Below are 18502 nucleotides of genomic sequence, written 5' to 3'. Positions count from 1 at the left end.
TGTCTGCTGGTCCTTCTCTCCTGGGTTTCAGTTTCAAAATGGCTTTCTCCAAAATGTCTCTGGGTTTCTCTCTTACCTTCTCTCTCTTGGCTCTTGTGAGTCCTTGCTTGTTTCTCTCTAGGTGTCTGGGGGTCCTCTCCTGGCTTCCCTGGGGCAAACTCTGGATTTCATCTTTTAGCTTCTTTCCTGGTTCTGGTTTCAATGGCTGTCACCAAAATGTCTTTGGGCATTTTGTCTTTAAGCATCTCTCTGAGCTCTTTTCAAAACATCTCTGCCTTTTATCCTCTCACAGAGGAAGCCAGTAAATGAATTAAGACCCACCTTGAATGAATAGGGTCACATCTCCATGGAAACAACTGAATCAAAAGATCCCACCCACAACAGGTCTTCCCCCACAAGAGTGGAATAAAATAACATAGTTTTTTTTTTTTGGGGGGGGGGTTCATAACGTATTTCAAAGGGGTGGGGGGAGTAGAAGTGGAGAGTGGTGGCGTGGTGGAAGTGGAGGTGGTTTCCTACGCATTTCAGAGATCAAGACCTTAAATCTTAATCCAGCCCAGGGACAGATTTGTTCCCACGGCTCTTCCCTTACCCTTACTAGCCACAATGCATTTCCACATGCCGGAAAAAAAGTCGGGGAACTTCAATTTTTATATGTATTTACCAGCTCTGGAATTCTATTAGCATCCATGTGATTCTTCTTATCCTATCTGTTTATTACACTAACCACCTGGAGAAAGGGCATAGGTAACGGATATAAGGCATAGGTTCAGAAGTTGAAAGAGCATTGACTCTTAGGTACCACTAATTATTAGGTCCTAACCCAGACAGCCACCTGGCTCCCAGGCCAAGCAAGCTGAAATCCTCCCACCTTGGTAGCTGGGAAAGGATTCCTTCCATCACCTGACGTCTTCCGGTGGAAACCTGGTTCCTAGACTTTGTTCCCAATAACCCCTTGGCATGTTACCTGTTCCGGCTTTTTATGCTCCACCCTCCCCCTATACCAAGAGTTTAGCCACCGGAACACGTCCCGCCCCGGAGGATTAGAAGACAGCTGTATCACTTGGCGGGATCCCAAACAAACCTCCCAGGGTGCACAGGAACGAGTTTCAACCGCTCCCTGTGCAGCGTGTCTCTGGCCCAGGCGGAAAACCACAGGCGGCCGGGTATCTGCTCTCCACACCACAGGGTCTCGGCTAATTTAGGGAGGGCGGTCAAGGAAGGCAGGTGGACAGCGCAGACTGCTGAAGCCAGAGGACAGTCCAGGAGAGCAGATCATGCACCGGACCACCTCCTTCCTCCCGCACCAGTCCTGCGCTGTGCCTGACCCCTGCTAATTGACAGGGAAGGTCTCAATCACGGTCCCTGCTCCTAGCGCTAAACGAAGCCCAGCGCGCGGCATTTTGGGAAATGTAGTTCCTGCAGCCGCGCGGGGTGCGCGGGTCCGCCCCGGGGTCCCCCTGGGGGGGTTGCTCCGCCAGAGCGTGGGAAAGCCGGAGACGTCCTCTGAGGGTGGAGGCGGGGTCGCGTCCCGGGGACGAGCTGGGGCGTTTTCCCGGGTCCGGGCGAGGGAGGGAACTACAATTCCCAGGCCGTCCTGCGCGGAGCCTGGAGCCGGCTGCCTCGCTTTGCGTGACCGCGGCAGGTTGGTCCTGGAGCAGATGAGCGCAGAATATTTAGGCGAGAGCGAAAGGAGGGGGGTAGCGCGGAGCAGGAGGAGTGCTTCGGCCAAGAAAATTATGCATGCGTTAGGCAAGCTGTGAGAGAATGGCTGTGGAAGGTAAGGGACGCTTGGGGCATCTTGAGCCCCCACTTAACCCGCACACCCCAAAACACACATCCCCGATGAAGCTTGGGGATCGTGAGGAGGAGAGTTAGGGGGGCGGTGGAGAACGGGCCCCTTCTCCTTCCCCTCTTGGCGCTTACCTGAGCCGCAGAAGGCCGGCAGGCGCTGTGCTCACTTGTTTTGGAGAGATATAGGTACGCAGGGCTTTTGGGCAGGAGGCGAAGAGGAAAGTGTGTGTAATGCGAAAAAATATGCTGGAAATGGGGGAGACTGGCATGAGGGGTCAGCGCCGAGGTACGCCCGTATCCCTGCCCCTTACCCCCAGGGCTGCTGAGTGGCCACGGGGCTGGGGATGCTCTCGTCGCCCCCCAGACTTGGGAGACGACCCCGTCCAGGTGCGTCCCCTGGTATCATGGGCTGCGATTGGGTCGAGGGCTCCTCGTCGTGTGCACCTGGCAGCGGCAGCGGCAGATGTACCCTTAGGGTGGAGGTGTCCCTCTCCCTGTCTCTGTTTATGCAGCCTTCCCTGGGTTAGCAAAGTTTACAAAAACGAAATGGAATCAGCCAGGGAAAAAAGGACTACCAACCTCTTCGATCTGGGTGGACCCTTTTCTTTGAAGACTACCTCTCCCTTTCCTCGGGCTATTTTTGTGATTGGTTTTGCAGTTTGGGCTGTACAGCTCTGCCACCTTTGAACTTCCTAGTTGAATGCAGGGACAGGCGGTTTGTGAAAGATCCTGAGTTTTTCATTTTGGGTTCTAGTTGCTTGGAAGACAGGCTTGAGGGTAGTGTCCGGGAAAAATATGTAGACCTTCTGTGTTTGTGATATCAAATTAGAGGTCAAACCGTACCTGAATGATAAGAACGAAATGATCTTGGGATGTGGTCACGTTCAGAGTTATGGCTCCTGAGGATGGCTCAGGTCAGAGGGGAACTGAGGTAGGAAAAAGAGGGCATCGGCTGCCAGCTGCCTCAGGCTCCTTGCCAAGGGGAAATGAGCCAGTTCCTTGTAGGTTAGAGACCAGAATGAACCAGGAGGACTTGCTTGCTCCCCCTCCCTTCCCTGCCTCAGGAGAGAGAATGAACTAGTCTGACTCCTGCTCTCTTTATAATTACTGTCATATAACAACCTGAAGTAGTAACAGCCCAGCTCCTATGCTCAGCACCCACAGGAAACTATGGCCTTTGGGCTCTCTCAGGTTCAGAGATTCCCACTTCCAGCTTTCCTAACCATAACAACAAAAATGAAGTGCTCTCTCTCTCTCTATATATATAAAAGTCATTAAGAAAAAACATAGTCAAAGACTTTTATAGGTTTGCTCCTCAATGCAAATGTATTAGTGGGATGAGAATCTGGGTTTTGTACATTGTTGTAGTTGATGGTGAGTGAGACAAGGTTTCAGGCATAACTACTATCTTGGTTTATCCTGATTGGAGAACATGAGTAAGTTGTCCTACTGGCACCTCACCCACCCTGTCCCTCAGACAGCATTGGCCATCTTCTCTGCCACCAGTCCTTCTCTTTACCACTCCCCAAGCGAGGGACACTCCCACCTGTTGCCAGTCCACAATGCACTTGAAAACAATTTCCTGCTCCTTGTAAAAAATATAGAATTAGTCATATTTCTTGTCTGATGGCTTATTGTACCAATGAAGGCAGACATTACAAAAACAATGGCTTTTGAAGGAAGTACATGTGGACTGAGGAGAGCTTGTTTTATATTATTTTCTCATGACTTACTTGGTTAAAGTGCATTCCTAGTAAACAGGAGATCCCAGGTTTGAATCACAATGAAGTCACAACTTGAGGAATGAAGGAAGTATTTTAACTTTTGATGTAATTATGTTGCGTATCTCTGCACTTTGCAAAGGCAGTTTTCTGAGCCTGGACGGGAGCCCATGCTAACTACTCCCACTTGGTCTTTCATGGCTCAGGGAAAATCTCTGGGAACCTGTCCCTGCCCTCACTTTCCCTCTGCCTTCCCAGTGCTCAGCCCCAGTCTGTAGGAGGTGCCTCTTGTGCCACGTTTCCCTAGCACCTGGACTTTACATCCATCCTAACACATTATCATACTTAGTCTATCTCAACTCCCTTGGGACCATGAATTATTTGGCTTTCTATTCTCAGCGGGTTGCACAGAACCTGGCTCAAAATAGTTACTCAATAAATGCTCATGGGAAATAAATTGGATGTGGGTTTTGTTAACTGGTCCCATAAGGATGTGTGGAGCTTTCCAAAGGTTCCAAAATTCCATAAAATAAGGGATTTTTGAGAGATTTGAAGGTAAGGGAGACTCTTTGAAAGGAATTGCCCTTCTCTTCAGTATTTTGTCCTGATGCCTAAAAAATCATTGAAAGCAGTGATTTTCAACTCAGGGTGACCCTATCCTCCTAGGGCATGCTTGGGATATATACAGATTGCTTCTTGGGGCTGCTACTGCCCATGGGCCAGGGATGGTAAATGCCCTGCAGAGCATGGGCATCCATGCAAGGAAGAAGTGCCCGCCCAAGACCCAGTAACAACCAGCTTCCTCAAGCTCATTGAGAAACACTGATTTAGAGAATAGGGAATTTGGACAGAACTGGCATAGGAAATATAGTGTATTACTTAACATCTGAACTTTATTTCCCACATCTGGGAAAAATGGGCACATGACCATTCACTTCCTGGGAAGCTTGTGAGGATTAAATGAATTAAGGAAAGGGCTTGTAGAAGGGTGCCTAGAACTCGGATCCTCAGTAAATGTTACTTGAACTCCCATCCTTCTTTGAAAGAAGCTGTTCTACTTGGCACATACTTTTTGTATCCTGGGTTTTCATGTATTCATGCCAGCCAGCTTTCTAATTAGTAACAAATTAGAAGGTTTTTAAAGATGTGTAACCTTTTGCTTAAGTAAACTTGAACTTGTAAAGTATTGGTAGCAAGTAGGGAGCTCATTCTGTTTGCTGAACTTTCAGCCTTCAATTTTAGAGGAAAATGAGGTACCCTTTGTTTATTGCTTTATGGTTACACTGGGTTATTTTTTTCCTCTCTGAATTTAATTACAACATCCTATTTATGTTTTCTAGCCCGGCTCCTTGCATTTATGAGCTACTGGGCAGCTTAGAGGCGTGCCTTCTAGCCATAGAACAGGATACCGCCTGATGATCTGCATTGGGCTGGTGATTATATTGTCATCATTGTCTTTTATTTTTTAAACATTATATTGTAGTGTTTTTCCAAATAGCTGGCAAACCAGGACTATAGAGAGGAGGGAGTATGCAGGAAGCACAGAGGAATCCATAATCTATGGTAAGACTGGGTAGACGCATGTGCCTAGCTGTGTGTTTTCTCACACAAGTGGGTTGCAGTATTGTACAAGGAGAGAAAAAAAAGTGGACTCAGCAGAGACAGTGCTGGATTCATCTCTGTATTCCAAGAATGGTGCCTGGTACCAACCATTGTTTAGTGAGTGGCACATGCATGTACGAGTCCCCAGAGCAAGAGAAGAGCTTCCTAGCCCTTGCCCCCAATTCCTCTTCTTCTTGCTGTCTGAGAAATGTAGATGGGCAAGGGGTGGATGAGGAGAGGGGCGGAGAGGGGGAGAACATTGTACATAGTGTTTTTTTTTTTTTTTTATTGTGCTAAAAGTAGTTTATATATACATAGTGTTTTGATTCTAGGTTTCATAAGATAGCTCCTCTTACATGGCAGAAAAAAATGATGCCCAAGTGTTCAGCACCTGAAGTGATTTCAGATGGAAGGCTATGTGCTCTGAATAACATCAGTGTTAGGGCAAGTGAATTTTACATTCTAAGTGAATCAGTGGTTTAGTGTACAGCCTCTAAGTCATCCAGTGCTCTGTGATATGCTTCTCCTGTAAAACAGTGAAAAAAACTGCCTGTCACCAAAATATCATAAGGATCTGCAGTAATAACAGGGGCTGGGGAAAAGGGGAGATGAGGTAGAGTCAAATGCTCATAGCAAGCAGAAACAGGCATGGTTAACACTGGACATTAGGCAGTCCAGTAAATAACTCTGTGCCCCACTTAAATTCAGAACCGATTCACAGAGAGTCAAAGGAGTCACTCATTGGAGATAAAAATGTCATCATTATTACAAGGCTATGCTGCGTTATTTTCTCTGGCTTTGGGGTGGATAGTAAAGTAAGCTGGCTAATATTGCACTCCAGCAGTGAACTTGCCCCTTACAGGAGTCCTGGAAAATGGCAGGGGGCTTGCCCTGCAACCCTGACAGCCAGAGGAACAGAGCAGACAATGAGCTGCTGCTGCAGTCAGGTAGGACCCCAAGAGAGGGACGGGGCGCACAAGCTGCCTATTCTTCATTCCTTTTCAGAGACCTGCATGTTGGATAATTGTCTTGTCTTCTCCTGGGGAGGGCCTGAGGGAGGGTGGAAAGACAGACCACCAAGTTTCTTCTGATGGATGTCCCCTCATGTGAAACATGAAGCAAGGGAGAAGATGGGTGGCTGCCTCCTGTCCTCGCCTGACTTGATTGGTGCTAACCAGCCTGTGTTTTTCTAACTCAACTTAAGAATATTCTATTTCTTGGCTTTCCCTGAAGGCAGGGATTGTGTCTTGTGTCTGGCCTGTGGTAGCTCCTCCGCAAAGCTTGTTAAATGGAATCAACGAAAGCACAAATGAATTGATGGGTAGGACTATGTGTGCTTTCGATTTCATGGAAGCCCTTATACACACTTAAGGAAAACTCCCACTGTGCATCTCTACTGAGTAGGCAGTGGAACTATGGAGAAGTTTCCCTTATAAGTACATATGTTTCCAGAGTCATTGTGATATTATTAAATGAACTGCTACCGAATTCCCGATTTCTCTTCCTTTTCATTTATCACAAAGGGTCCCTTTTGACCTCTGAGTTCCCTGCACAGTGACTTCTGGCCGGAAGATGTTCTGTTGATCACTGTTTTAGGCTATGAGAAGAGTGAATAGAGCCCATCCTTAAATTCCTGACCAGTGACGCCTCAGGTCCTGGTTCTAAGTTTTCCATGAGAATGGTTCCTGCCACTCCCACCTCTTCAGCATGACCTCCTAACCAGTCCAGACAGGGCTTTGGTCTAATCCTACTTCTGCATTGCCTGGCCCAGCCCTTACTGATTCCATTTCAGTTCACTCTTTCTCATCCCTCTTGCTGTTCTCTCACTCAGGAAGCGAGAAGGGCTGGCGTTACTAAGAGGGGTTGGGATTGGTAGCTGCCTTTGTACGTGAGCTATATTGCATGATGCTGAGTCACAGTAGATGCTGCGGGAAGACATTACAGGAGGGGCAGCCAGCGATCTGGGAGCCTGTTGATGAACACCAGGGAGTGAGTGTCAGATGCTGGACATTTAACTAATAAGTAGAAGGAGTGGAAATTGCTAACTCTCCTTCATTGGCATTCAGGCAGATTTTGCATTTTGATTGATAGTAGACTACCTCCCCTCCTGTGTGCAAGGAACTCTGCTAGACTCCGTGGGAAATTTAAAAAACAAGGGAGCTTAGTCTGCAGCCCCACTTCCTACCCCCACCCCCAGCCTCCACTTTGGTGAAGAACACAGAGAAGCAGATTAGGCTGAATGATACAAGTGCTAACTAAAAGTACAAGCAACATAACGTGGGAGGACCGAGAACAAATGGAGCATTTAGTTCTGGTCTGGAGGGGAATAGCCTAATGAAGGGTGTAGCATTTGAGCAAGTGTTTAAGTAGGATTTTGATGGGTGGGGAGTGGGGGAAAGGGAATGAAACAAAATGTGTGCGACCTAATGGGTTTTTCCCTCCAGTCCTGGTGGTGTGGTTGTTTGTCCCTTTATGGGCAGGAAAGCGAAAGAGGATGCTCCCAAGTCAGGTCTGGTACATTCCTTGTCCCGAGGGCTCTGTTATCTGCTCCGCCAAACCTTCAGCGCTCCCCACAGCCCAGTTGGATCTTGCATATGGTCCTTTGGAAACCACAAGGGCAAGCAAGGGATGCTGCTCTCTTGTAAACCAAGCCAATTCCTCCCTGATTTCCTGAAATGGAATGCAGCAGCAGTACCCACTCCAAGCTGGCTCCTGAGAGCAAACTTGGCTATATTTAGTCTGATTTTTTCTGAAGTGTGGGTGCAAGAAGCTGTTCGTACAGCCCACCTCATGAAGTGAAGAGCGCAATGGGGTGGCAGCTGTCTGGTGACAGGGGCGGCCCACCTCTCTGCCTTTCCTAGACTCCTTCCAGAGGGTGCTGGGGCTGGGATGAGCTGCTCTGACAAGTCAACCCCTTTGCTTCTCCCTGCTCCTCTCTGTTCTTGCTGTGGTAGAAGGCGTTTGGTGCTATTTAATGGTTTGATAGGTATTTGTGCGCTGGCCATGGTGTTTGGCTCTCATGCCCATGTCCTCTTCCTTGCCTTCCCAGCTCTTTGCTCTCATGGTGGGTGCTATAGCCCAAACAGCATGGTCTTTCAGTGTGCAAGCTCTGCAGCCACACTGGGTGTGGCCCCAGCTCTGCCGAGGGCCAGCTGTGTGGCCCTGGGTAACTAACAGCACATCTCTGAGACTGCTTTGCTCATCTATCAAATGGGGATGCTAATAGCAGCAACCTCATGGGCTTGTTGCAGACATTGAGAGAGTACTGCTAAAGCTTGTAGGACTGGGGCTGGTAGGTGCTCCATCAAATGCTCAGTAAGTGCTCAGTAAACTTAGATAAGAGGAGGGTGACTATCCTGTCTGTCCCTCTTTGTCTTTTCTCCCCCACTTAAGAAAGCATCTTCACCATTTTTATGGCTCTGTGGGTAATACAGTGCCTGGTTGGTGCTCCGTGAAGGAATACAAGATACATTCTTATCTCAGAATTGACATAAGACCAATAAAATCTAATTGATAAAGCATAAGGCATCTTCATCTTCTGATTATTGTTTGATTTATTGATTATATGATTCCCTGCAGTTATGAGGTATCAAAGGGGAGTAAAAGTTAACTTACTAAAGAATATAATCACAAAAGACACTCAAATAATTTTCCCCACCCAAAATTTACATGCCACTTAACACCAGCAATTTTTCAGGCTAGTCTCTCTCTGATTGTCTGTTAATCACCTGACCCTGTACTTTGTTTGCAAAATAACTTGATTGTAAAGAGAAATCGCAGATATTTCAAGAGGAAAAGTTTCATGGACTTTATGAAAGCGATGTTGGAAAACTGCTGGAATCACATAGGCATGGACCAATTAAGATCTGGCTGAGTTAGGCCAGATAACCATTAAAGAAGAGAAAACTGACTAAGATGCTGACTTGATAGGTACAAAAGAGAAATATTAGGGCTATCTGGGGATTATAGTGGTCTTAGGTGAAAAGTGATGCCCAGAAATATTTTGGAAAAGAATGATCTCTTTTATAGTTGGTCTATGAGAAGTCAAGCATGAAATGAAAGATGTTTTGTCCTGCCAACATAAATCTCACTGCAGAAGTTACATAATGAATAAAAAAATGGATTCATTTTTTGTTCCAAGAATTAACACATATTTTTACAATTTTAACCTAAATTTGGTTAGGAGATAAAATAAACTTCTCAGTTTCTCTTTTTAAGATCAAGTATCATTCATACTGTTTCACTGTTAATTTTGAAACTCAAGTTCCTATTTAAAGTTTATTTTCTCTTTGTTTTATATTAGTATATACATATTTAAAATTCAGGTAATTTGGTATAATTTACATACAGTAAAATTCACCATTTTTAGTTCTTTGAGTTTTGACAAATGTGTACAATCATGTAACCACCACCACAAACAAGATATAGAACAATGCCAACACCCCAAAATGTTTCTTGTGACCCCTTGTAGTAGTCAACTCTTCCTTTCACCCACAGTCCAGATGACCACTGCTCTGAATTCTGTCCTTATACTTGCCATTTTCCAGAGAATAATATACATAATATTGTACATTTGTAGCCATTTGAGTCTGGCATCTTTGACTTGGTGTAATGTATTTGAGATTAATCCATGTTCCGTGTATCAATAGTTCAGTTCTTTTAATTGCTGAGTAATATTCTATTGAATGGATGTACCAGAGTTTATCCATTCACCGGTTAAAGTGCTTTCAGATTGTTTCTAGTTCTTGGCAGTTATGAATACACCACTATAAACAGTCAAATACAGGCTTTTATATGAACCTAGGTTTATTTCTCTTGGATAAATAGCAGGGAGTAGGATATTTGAATCATATAGTAACTGTATTTTAACTTTATAAGAAACTGCCAAACTATTTTCCGGAGTGGATTTGCCTCACGTGTATTCTCCTTTATTTGGATTTTTTTCTATAAACTAATTATTTGCTGATATTGAGAAGCTCACAGGAATAAGAGAATTATGTTGATGAGGGCCATGCTGACAGTTGAATGACAGTAGAAGGAAACAGATTTTTAGAGATGTGTTCCTTGAGCTGCATTCCATGCAGTATAGCTATGGTAAATATACAACCCACATTTCCAGGTTTCTCCAAACTTCAAGCATGGGTACAGCCTAGAAGTGCCACTGGTTTGGGCATGCAAAAGAAAGCTGCTAAATTTCCATTTATAGTAAGAAGTAGAACAAGAATTTGCCATTAAGTTCTGACTATTGACCTTTTCTTTGTGGTGGAAAAACAGATAAAGAAAGCAAGCCAGACAAGAGAGAAATTGCCTTTGGGGAAAATTAGGCAAGTGCATGAAGGCAGGAAAGAAGGCTGGCTTTGAGAGGCCAAAGAGGGCCGGCTTAGCTGGAGGGGGAAAACCTTCCTGTCTCTGGAAGGAATTGGTCTTGCCTGCCCAGGGGAGTTATGGGCCACACACCTTGTGAAGCTCAACAAAATGATAGTTGACTCTGTTTCTAACGTGGTTTACATTTTGAGGAGGGCACGGGCTAGGTTTCTTTGCTGCCAGAGAGATTTTGAATAGGAACTTTCATCAGATGCCCCTTTATTCAGTGGGAGCTGTGCTTGAGTCACCACAAAGATGCCATTTTACACAGCCAAAAATTGGGTGTAGGGCCTAACAGTGAAATTGCATGATGCTTCTAACTGCAAAAGACAGTCTTGGAGATGTAATTTGGCTGGTAACACATTGGGATTGTCAGGATTTCCCACTGGTCTGTGGGGCCATGGGATGGATTATTTGAGTTTAAGATTGCTACAGAATTTCTACACACATGGTTGTGCTGATTCTACAATCGTTAAGGTTGTAAGATGAACGTTTTAGTTCAGGGCTTGGTTTTTGTTTTTTATTTTTTGGAGAGGGGGTTTGCGCATAGAGGTGAAATTATTATGTTATTAACCAAGCTTTAGTGGATGTACATTGCACTTGATTTTCTCTGGAGTTTCTTAATGTCTCCTTGATGACCAGTGGTAACCAAGAAATGGAGAGGGGCCTTATATGCCTGGTCTCGAACCCCACCCCCCATGCCCCCTTCACCCTGTTCTGAGAAAGCACCTGATATGTGTCAGTGCTTTGTGATGGCCCAGCTGATATTTCTGTTCCTTCTCTGCTCTCTGAGAAAACTTAGCTTTCTACATTGGGGTTGTGTAGCAAATATGTCTGCCTGGCTAAACTTTGGGATTGCCATTTGGTCTTAGAGTCATGGAGGAAATTTATGTGAGTGTAGTATTTACTTCCTATAGCTTAGAAGTGGATTATTGTTTCTTTTACCTTGATAGTTATTTATTGAGCACCTGTCAAACTGTAGAAGGGTTTGACTACAGCCGTATGATACGATGGGTAATCTTAAGAAAACAAGTGTGGCTTTCAATTTATTGGGGGCTGTTCAGATCTTCTTAGGTAGTATTTCCTTACATGGTCAGAGTGTCCTGGGGGCCCTTGATAATATTCAGATCCCTAGTGTCCCTTGGGTATTCTGTTTTGATAAATCGGAAATGCAGCCCTGAATCGAACAGGTTACTGAACATATTTGGGAGACACTGATCTAGGGCAGAGTTCTTAATCTAGGATCACAAGAGGGAATTGAAGGATTCACGGGGTCCTTGCACCTCTTACAACTATATGCACAATTCGTGTTTGTACATTATGTGTATTTCTTTGCAAGGAGAGGGACTGGGGCTTCCATTCTATTCTCACAGGCTCTAATGATGAGTAATATCAGCTCCATGAGAACATGCGTTTGACTTTTTATTCTCCCATGTATCCCCAGTGACTACAACAATGTCTTGCACATGGAAACACTCAGTGACTATTTGTTGAGTAAACAAAAGAAATAATGTTACTTTGTATCTACTCTGAGCCAGGCTCTTTCCTTCCACTCTGTAAGTTAGTTTTCATAAAGCAGTGAGATGTGTGGTGTATTCCACATGTGATAGTTGAGGAATTTAGGTACAGAGAAGATAAGTAATTTTCCCCAGGCCACACAGCTAATTTGTGGGGGAACTGGGCTTTGTAGCCAAGTTTGGCATATTCCATAATCCTTCCTTTTGCACTGTAAAGTGTTGCTTTCTGATTTTGTTCTGGTTTGGTAGCTTGGTCCTGATTAAACTAGCTGTCTTTTGGAAACTTTGGTGATTTAAGAAAAACAACATTTTAATGAGAAAAACATTGCTTGTTTGGACTCTGCAATGGGAAAACATCTTTCAGGTTTTTGGATCAAATTGCCAAAAAAAAAAAAAAAATGTTTATCATGATATTAGCTTTCTACAGTGTTGCTTCTTCTCTTTGTAAGAAGTCCCTGGTCTTTAGTGATCCCCCATCCCCTGCCCCATGCCGCCTTCCAAATTCACCTGCATGCCCAATTCAGGATTAATGTTAAGTTGCTGTTTCATCTGGACAGTAAGAATTCTCCATGTACCAGCTATAAGCTCAGCACTGTGAACTGCACTGAGTGATATAAAAGAATCTAAGGCCGTGAACCTTCCCCTCTTGGAGCTTTGAGTTGAGAAAGAGATTCAGAACTCACGTTGTAAATGTACCACAGCAAGGAAGGTGCAGACAGAGGCAGGGCATGGGGAGGGGAGGTGGGGCTCTGCTCGCTCTCTATTGTGGGGATCCCTCCTGCTCACAGCGGCAGCCCTCCCACAATTGTTGTAGATTCTTTAAAAAGGAGTGAACCAGCTGCTACAGAAAATTGGGTCGTAGTCTGGAGAGCTTGAAGAAAACAGGGAAGAAGTTGAAGTGATGTACTGATGTGTTCATAAGGGGAAAGAGGAACAGAGAGGGGCAGATGCAAGAAACATTTCATAGGGATAAAATGATAGGATATGGGGAAGTTTAATTGTAGGGATTGGCAGATACCTTATTGCCCCAACTCTTCAGGGGCTCTCCACTGCCAATGAAGTAAAGTTCTAAGTCGACCTTCAGGGTCCTTCCCAGATGCTTGCTCTGGGCTTATTTCCCACTCCTTCCTCTTGGGAGTCTTCCTAGCATTCACTGGAGTCCAGTGCTCACCCCCATGTGCCTTGAATCCGTCCCGTCTTTGGTTATGCTGTCCTCCCCCGGGATGCCTTTCTCCCATGGTTCCATGTGGACTTGTACTTCTCATGTCCTTCTCCCTTGCCCCTGCAAGAGAATAGGTGGGTGAAGCTGGGGAGATTTCCTAGTGTGAGAATAGAATGAATGCCAGGCAACTGCAGTGTTTAAGGGATGGGCAGAGGAAGAGGAAGCTTATGGAGACAGAGAAGAAACAGCTAGAAGTAGTGAGGGAACCAAGACAGAATGGAATGTTTCAGCATCGCCTCGTGCACAAAGTCAGTAAGCAAAGTGTGTGTTGGGAAGTGCTAGTGGGTTTGGCAAATAGTAAAAGGCATTTTGATGAAATGGGGAGGCAAATGCATATTACAGTACTTTAAGGGTTAAATGGATGATGAGGAAATTTATAGAATGATATAAATATATAGTATATAGAGAATGTATAAAAATGGAAAGAAGGAAATGTATAGAAGTAGAAAGAAGGGAGAAAAGGCTATAGGAAGAAGATCAAGGTCAAAGGAGTTATAGACCTGGAAAGAATTTGGAAGAAGAGAAAAAAGGGCTATACCAAGAGGGAAAATGAGTTCAAAGGACACTTAAAAAGTTTTTGAAGATTGAGAATGTTTGTGGGCTGTGGTAATTGACCTAGCAGAGAGGGGAATTTTGAAGATACAAAAGATAGAAGCAAGGGCCGTCAGGAGATTACAAGTACCAGTCCTTGGAGAAGGTAGTGTTCTTACTGGAAGGTGTAGGGAGTAGATGGGGTGGATAAGGAAGGGTGTAACTGAAAAATAAATATGTGACTATTAAAAATATTAATCCCTATACTATGTGATGGATGCTGTTATAAATTTTCGTCACATATTAACTCAATCTTCACATCTATCCTATGAGATAGTGTTTGAAGTTGAATCATGTGTCTCCCAAAAGATATGTTCAAGTCTTAATTCTCATTCCTGTGAGTGTGAACCCATTTGTAAATGACATTTTTGAATATGTTAAGGTGAGTCACCATGTGGACTCATCTGTGAATAGGATCTTTGAAGATCCTATTTGATGAGGCCAAATTGAATAAGGGTGGGCCTTAATCCACACTACTAGAGTCCTTATAAGAAAAGGAATTTGGACACCTAGGTAGAAGCCAGAAGGGAGAAGAAGCCAGAGAATGAATCCCAGGGGTTGTGGCAAGCCAGCACCAGAGCACTTCAGACTCCAGGAGAAAGAGTGACTTGTAAAGACTTTGATTTTGGACTGATAGCCTCCAAAACTCCAAAAACCAGTGTTTGGTGTTTGTCATAGCAGCCCTGGCAAACATGACAGATAGCTACCCTTGTCATCCCTATAATGAAAAGGGGAACAGAGAGGATAAGTAATTTGCCCATGGTCACTCAGCTAGTAAGTGGCAGAGCTGGGATTTGATTAAAAACAGCAGCTATTCATCCATGTTCCTAGTTGGTACACTTTGGGGAATACTGGATTAAGGCATTGCCATCTTCATTTCTTTAAAAATGAGACCATGAAAGGATGACCTTTATTTAGGAAGATATGAGTCATTGATAATTTATTGTGAATTAGTTTATTGTGTGATAACTAACTACAGGTAGGGCAAGGATGGAATAGGAGAACTTTTATTTCTCAGTAGTTGGGGGAGGGTGTGATTTTTGGAACATGGATTATTTTCTGGAGAGGTTAGGTCCTGGGGGGGAGGGGGAGATTGTTTAGAGAGCAAGGATTGGGAACACCAGCCAGCCAGCAGGTGCCACAAGGGCACTCGGATCCCCTAGCTGGGTTCAGGGGTTGGGGGAGATAACAGAAAGTAGGGGATAGTGTCAGAAAGGAAAGGTGGAAAAGATGCAGAGCGTAAACGCGGCCACCTTCATAATTTTGCCAAAAGGAACATAACCTCCGTTTCTTTCTCCAGTCTCCTGCCCCCTTCCTGTTCTTAAAGGCCTCACGGTTTAGGTTTCCAGGGTGCTGAGGCCATTGTTCCTGATTCTAACAGTAAGGGAGAGTGATTTTCCCTGGCTGATGCTTGTTCTATTGCTTGTTAAGTGCCACTTATGCAACCCCATGAAGCTTCCTGCCTCCCCGTGACCTGCTTTGCTTGGCTAGGGCTTCATAATTGAAACTCAATAGCTGGTAGCTTTGGCACCTGTTTGTTTGCTGGGGTTCATACCGAGGCCATCATCATTAAAATCATACCGCCCTGGCTTTACACAGCCCTTTGGTCCTTCCAAAGTATAGTTTCTCATTTGAGCCACAGCTGATTCATTGGCATCTGGCACAGGCATCCTTGTTCCCATTCCATAAATAAGGATGTGAAAGCTCCCTAAGATCTCATAGCTAAGTAGTGACAGAGCCTAGATTTAGAACTCTAGTGTCTTGAGTCTTTTTATTATAGCCTCTATCATTGCCGTCATGACTGGAAGGAGTGGCACAGTGCCCACTTTGAAGGGGTTTGCAAATGGGATGTTCTGAAAGGGATCCAGCATTTTTCTTAAATCATGGATGAAAGCCGCCAGGGTCAGGACTGGGATCTTGCCTAGTGGAGAGGGAGATTTTGAAGATACAAAGGATGGAAGTGATACGTGATAGAGCAGTGGCCTTCAGGAGTTGAGATGTAACAGCCCTTGTAGAAGGTACTGTCTGTTCTTTCTGGAAGGGTTTTGGGATGGATGGGGCAGTGCTTAGTCTTTGGTTCAAATGAAAAGAGGTTAAATTATTTTTTCTCTCCCAGCATTTTATTTATTGATTTTCCATAACTGACCTTCCCAATAGCCAGGCTAAGGTAGTATTTTAAAACTTCTGTTTTTCTAGGTATGAAAATTCTTCATATTCACCATAAAAATTAAAAAAAACACATAAAAATGCAAATGAACTAATAACAGTAACTAATATTTATTAGTAACTTGTCAATATTATCAGCCAGGGCTGCTCTTCAGCCGGTTACCCTGACACTGGTTGTTGACGGCCAACAACTGTTCTGATGGGCTGGTGTCCAGGCCATACCAGTTGTAATCTATTTTTAATATCTAACCTTTTTACAATAATCCTATGAGATAGATGGTTATAAATATTATCTCCATTTCCTAGATGAAGAAATAGAGGCCCATAGAGATTAAGTAATTTTCCCAAGGCCACGTGGTAAATGATGGAGCTAGAATTCAAGCCCAAGTTCAGATGCCTTCAGAGTGTCCTCTGGTGCCACTGTTCAAGTCTGCCACTTTGAAATACCTTTCCTCTGGGCTTTATACAAGTTATGGATGAACATAAGCCATTCTAGCTAATATTAATAGTTGTCAATAAAATATTAATACATTTTATTTATTCACATTATTTTGTAAATATGTGTAAGCACAAAGAACAATCTCATTCTCCTCTGGTACAGCACTTAATAAAGCCAATGATGGAACTCTTGACAAGGCAACAAGTGACTGTCCAGTCTTCAGAAGGTGTTGTTGTATTCTGTCTGTTCCAGACCTGTGACTTGTTGCTGGTCATTGGTGAGGCTCAAGGCCTAGAAAACACCTCTTATAATGAAAGGCTTATCTGTGCTATGAGAAATGGGAAGTCTGCAATATGAGAACAGTAGCCAAGTTAATTGTAGAACTCACGGCTCTAACACATTACTTAACTTATGCTTTCCCACTTTTATTGCAGCTTACTGATTATTCACATGTGGTATTTTTTTGTTATCCCTATGGCATTTTATTCTTCTACTTTTAACTGTATTCTTTTAATGAGGTGTTCTTCCATCTTTGTCTTTTGAGGTTTTATCTCAGTCTTGTAGTCTATCTGATCTATCCTCTGGTGTTTTACTGTGCTTTTCTTTTTCTTGGCATACTGTGGAGGCTGTTGAACCATTTCTATAATTAATGTTTTAAAATCTTTAAATAGTCAGAAACACTGAAGTTCTTCTATTCAGTCACCATGTATCTGTAAACCTATTAGTGTTAATATTTTAGAATTCAGATTTGATTTTTCAAGTGATGAAACATACCCAACATTTTGTATACAACTATAATTAGATAAATATTCTCTACAATTTATTAAATGCTTACTATATACCAGGCAGTGTGCCTTATAAGCATTTTCTGTAATGCCTACAACATTGTATTTATTTCCATTCTGCATAAGAGGAAACTGGGGCTCTGGATGAGTAACTTTTCTGAAGCCACTTAGTAACAGAAGCTGGGATTGAGGCCTGGTGTATGTATGCATGGTTCAAATCATTTTATCATTATAATAGTGGCTGAAATTTATTGAGTACTTCCTATATGCCAGGAAATATAATCACATTATAAACTTAAAATTTATATTTTATTTTTAATAGCTATATATGAGCATAATTTAAAAAGTTAGTCACTGTCTTTTTATAAAAAATTGTCTTTCGTCATTGCTGTTTGCTTAGTGTTCTATAATCTTATTCCTAATTTAAATCAACAATTTCCCTCAGTTATGTAAATCTCCCAATACATTTAGACATTAGATATTTTATCCATTTTTTCTTATTGAAGAAATTTTCCCTGAAGAATTCAGACTTGCCCAAAAAGGTGTGTTTGGTCTCTAGGCTTCTTTTATAGTTGTCATGTTTGAATTTCCTTTTGCCTTCATTCTCTTACTTTGTTTACATTCTGGTTTTGATGAAGCACATCCTCCAGTTACTTCCTGAGAAAAGGTACATGGGGAGCGTATTTTTAAGAACTTGATTATCTGAATAAGTCTTTATTCTTCCCTTATACTTGATTAGGTTAAGAATTTTAATGTTCAAAATTGTCTTCCTCACAACTTTCTAGTTTCCAGTCTTGTGTTTAAGAAATCTGAAATTATTCTGATTCTTGATCATTTGTGTAAAACTTATTTTTTTCTCCTTGAGATTGTTGAATCTTCTATCTCCAGTGTTCACCTTGGTGAGAGCGTATTTTTATCTATTGTGATGGGTAGTCAATTGTGTTTCAAACTAGAAACTTCTGTTATTCATATCTGGGAATTTGGGGGAATTATTTATTTTATTTCCTTTCATCCATTTTGTTCTGTGCTTTCTTTTCTGTAGCTCCTATTTTTTGAGATGATAAAGCTCCTGGACTGGTTTTTATTTTTTAAGTTAACATTTCTTATTATTCATGTCTATTCTTGTTGTTGTATTTTCTGGTAGACCCCTTTAATTTTATCTTTTAAGCCTTCCAAGACATTTTACATCTTTATTATTATTTTCCATTTTGCAAGAGTTTGTGTTTTTTTCGTGTCCTGAATTTTTCACAGCATCCTATTCTTATTTTATGGATGTGATAGTTTCCCATATTTCATTGAGG

General features: G+C 43.0%; 1 protein-coding gene across 3 annotated transcripts in view; it reads left to right on the top strand.

The window, feature by feature from the left end:
• Window positions 1–1576: 1576 nt before the first annotated feature.
• The window catches only part of SAMD12 (sterile alpha motif domain containing 12), a 449252-nt gene continuing 432326 nt past the window's right edge, over window positions 1577–18502 (top strand). For 2 of the 3 annotated variants that reach the window (XM_037802733.1, XM_037802735.1), the window contains exons 1-2: window positions 1577–1780; window positions 5980–6064. In XM_037802733.1, the coding sequence (XP_037658661.1) occupies window positions 5992–6064 (73 nt within the window). In that variant the 5' untranslated portion in view covers window positions 1577–1780; window positions 5980–5991. The remainder of the gene's footprint in view (window positions 1781–5979; window positions 6065–18502) is intronic. The other variant, XM_037802734.1, reaches the window with a different exon arrangement.

The sequence above is a fragment of the Choloepus didactylus genome, chromosome 14 (genome assembly GCF_015220235.1).
Source record: "Choloepus didactylus isolate mChoDid1 chromosome 14, mChoDid1.pri, whole genome shotgun sequence".
NCBI classification, from domain to species: domain Eukaryota; kingdom Metazoa; phylum Chordata; class Mammalia; order Pilosa; family Megalonychidae; genus Choloepus; species Choloepus didactylus.
This window is presented reverse-complemented; position numbering and strand designations above follow the sequence as displayed.